Genomic DNA, 2105 nt, shown 5'->3' with positions numbered 1-2105 from the left:
TCGTAACATCACAACCAAGTGGGCATTAGACTTCCCATTTTTCAGAGAAGAAAACTGAGGTTCCAAGAAGGGATGTAACTTTCCCCAAATCACACAGCTATCCGAGGCGCCGAGCCACAAAGACCTTGGAGGCGGGGCACACTATTTAGGGGAGGAGCGAAGGGGCGGTTGGGCGGCCCTGGCTGCACGCGGAGCAGAGGCCGAGAGCGGGGTATGCGGAGCAAGGGAGGGGTGGGGCGACTCGGGGCGGAGCGGGGCACCGAGATCCTGCCCCCCACCACCCCGGGCTTCGGAGAGAGACTAGGGGCTGGGTGAGGGTGAAGCTGAAGGGCTGAGGTCATGAGGACTGGGAACTAATGGGTAGGAGAGGAAAACGCAAGGCGCATTAAGGAGGGATGCGGAGATAGGGCACCGAGGCTTTCGGAGGCAGGTTGACTTCGGAGGGCCGGGAGCGGGACAAAGGGGCGGAGCCGTGGACGTGCCGAGAGGGAGGCGGCTTTAAGAAAGGGAGGCCAAAGCACCCTGCAGAGAGGCATGGGGCGGGGCCGCGGAGCCGCGTGAGGGGCCGAGGGCGGGGAAGTGAGCCAGGGGCTAAGCTCTCTGGGGATGGGAGGCCAGAGGGCTGGGTCGATGGGCCGGGGCGGGGCAGTGAGCCAGGGGCGGAGCTCTCTGGGGATGGGAGGCCAGAGGGCTGGGCAGAGGAGCCGGGCGAGGGGCCAGGGCCGGGACTCTCAGGGCTGGGAGGCCCGCGAGGGCCGGGGGACGGGCGGTCCAGGCTAAGGTGGGGAGCGAGGCTGAAAGGCCGTGGGCGGAGCCGAGAAGCGGGCGGAGTGGGAAATGTCTGGGCTCCCAGTACGAGAGGGGACGCGGCTGTGCGGGGCAAAGGCAGTCGGGGGCGGGGCGGCGCGGAGGGGGCGGGGCGGCGCGGTGGCCAGGACGGCGCCCGCGGCGGGCTGGGAGGCCGGCCCAGATCACTGCGGCGAGCGACCCCCGGGCCCCCACTCCGGCAGCCCCGGCGCCCCCACCACCACGCGCCCCGCCATGCCCGAGCAGCTCAGCGTCGCAGAGTTCCTGGCCGTCACTGCAGAGGACCTCAGCTCCCCGGCCGGGCTGCCCGCCTTCGCCGCCAAGATGCCCCGGTGCCGCGGGGCAGCACTGGCGCGGGAGGAGGTGAGGGGGCCGAGGCGGAGGGGTCTGGGGTCTCGGCAGGGCTTCGCCTTGACCTTCACAGGAGTGACCAGAACTGCGATGGCCCTCCTTACCGCGCCCCAGAAACCTTCCCGTCCCTAGAGCTGTGAGAACAGAGTGCATCTCAAACATCTGCGTCCTCACCGTCGAGTGTTTGGGGGAGGGCCCGAGGGACCATTTGGGGGTCCTCGAGGTCACCTCGACGAACAGACTTCACAGGTCGAGGGACATACCCCCAGTGCTCTTCGTGACCTGCCGCGCCGTCGCTTGTGGGTTTGCTCAGCGCCTCACTGCATCTGTTTTGGGTTTTCATCTTTGGAGCCCCACAAGTTCGTCCCCCAAGTCACTCCCCTTCTGCGAAGCCGACCTTCCAGCCTCAGTCCTGAGCTTAACTTCTCCCTGGGAACAGTGAGGCGGCCCTCCCCCAGACTGCTGGTTCTGAGATTTGGCCGGTGTTTGTGGAATGAATGCGAATGAGAAGGCGCCAGGAGCCGGGGTTCACCTTGGCCAGGCTGTTCACAAGTTTACAGTCTCCTTCCCCTCCCCTCTCCTCTTTGTCTTTTCCAGAAATGCATCCAGGCCTTTTTTCTGGCCCTTGCAGGCTGCCCCACCCCATTCCCCTGCTCATTGGAGCTAGTTCCTTTTCTTCAGACCTGCTGCACTTTCCCCGGCCTCCTCTGCAGGAATATTCTAGGGCAGACACCCTGAGGCTTTGGGCCAAAGAATAATGTGTTTTTGCAGCTCCCTTTCAGAAGATGCTGAATTGGTGTGGCATTTTGGACCTCAACAACAGCTCTCACCTTCCATCCTTCACCAAAGAATACTGAGCACCTACTGTGTGGTAGACACAAAGATTTATAGTTCATAATACCCTGGGCCAATGTCTTGGGAAATCTCTTCTCCTCCTCTCCCCAGCA

General features: G+C 63.8%; 1 protein-coding gene across 2 annotated transcripts in view; it reads left to right on the top strand.

Annotated features, from left to right (window-relative positions):
- The first annotated feature begins 913 nt into the window (after positions 1-913).
- ASAP3 (ArfGAP with SH3 domain, ankyrin repeat and PH domain 3) overlaps positions 914-2105 on the top strand; it is a 35221-nt gene continuing 34029 nt past the window's right edge. For both annotated transcript variants that reach the window (XM_082615843.1, XM_082615842.1), the window contains exon 1: positions 914-1170. In XM_082615843.1, coding sequence (XP_082471969.1) covers positions 1042-1170 — 129 coding nt within the window. In that variant the 5' untranslated portion in view covers positions 914-1041. The remainder of the gene's footprint in view (positions 1171-2105) is intronic.

Source organism: Mesoplodon mirus (genome assembly GCF_964341445.2).
Source record: "Mesoplodon mirus genome assembly, chromosome: 3".
Classification (NCBI taxonomy): Eukaryota; Metazoa; Chordata; class Mammalia; order Artiodactyla; family Ziphiidae; genus Mesoplodon; species Mesoplodon mirus.
This window is presented reverse-complemented; position numbering and strand designations above follow the sequence as displayed.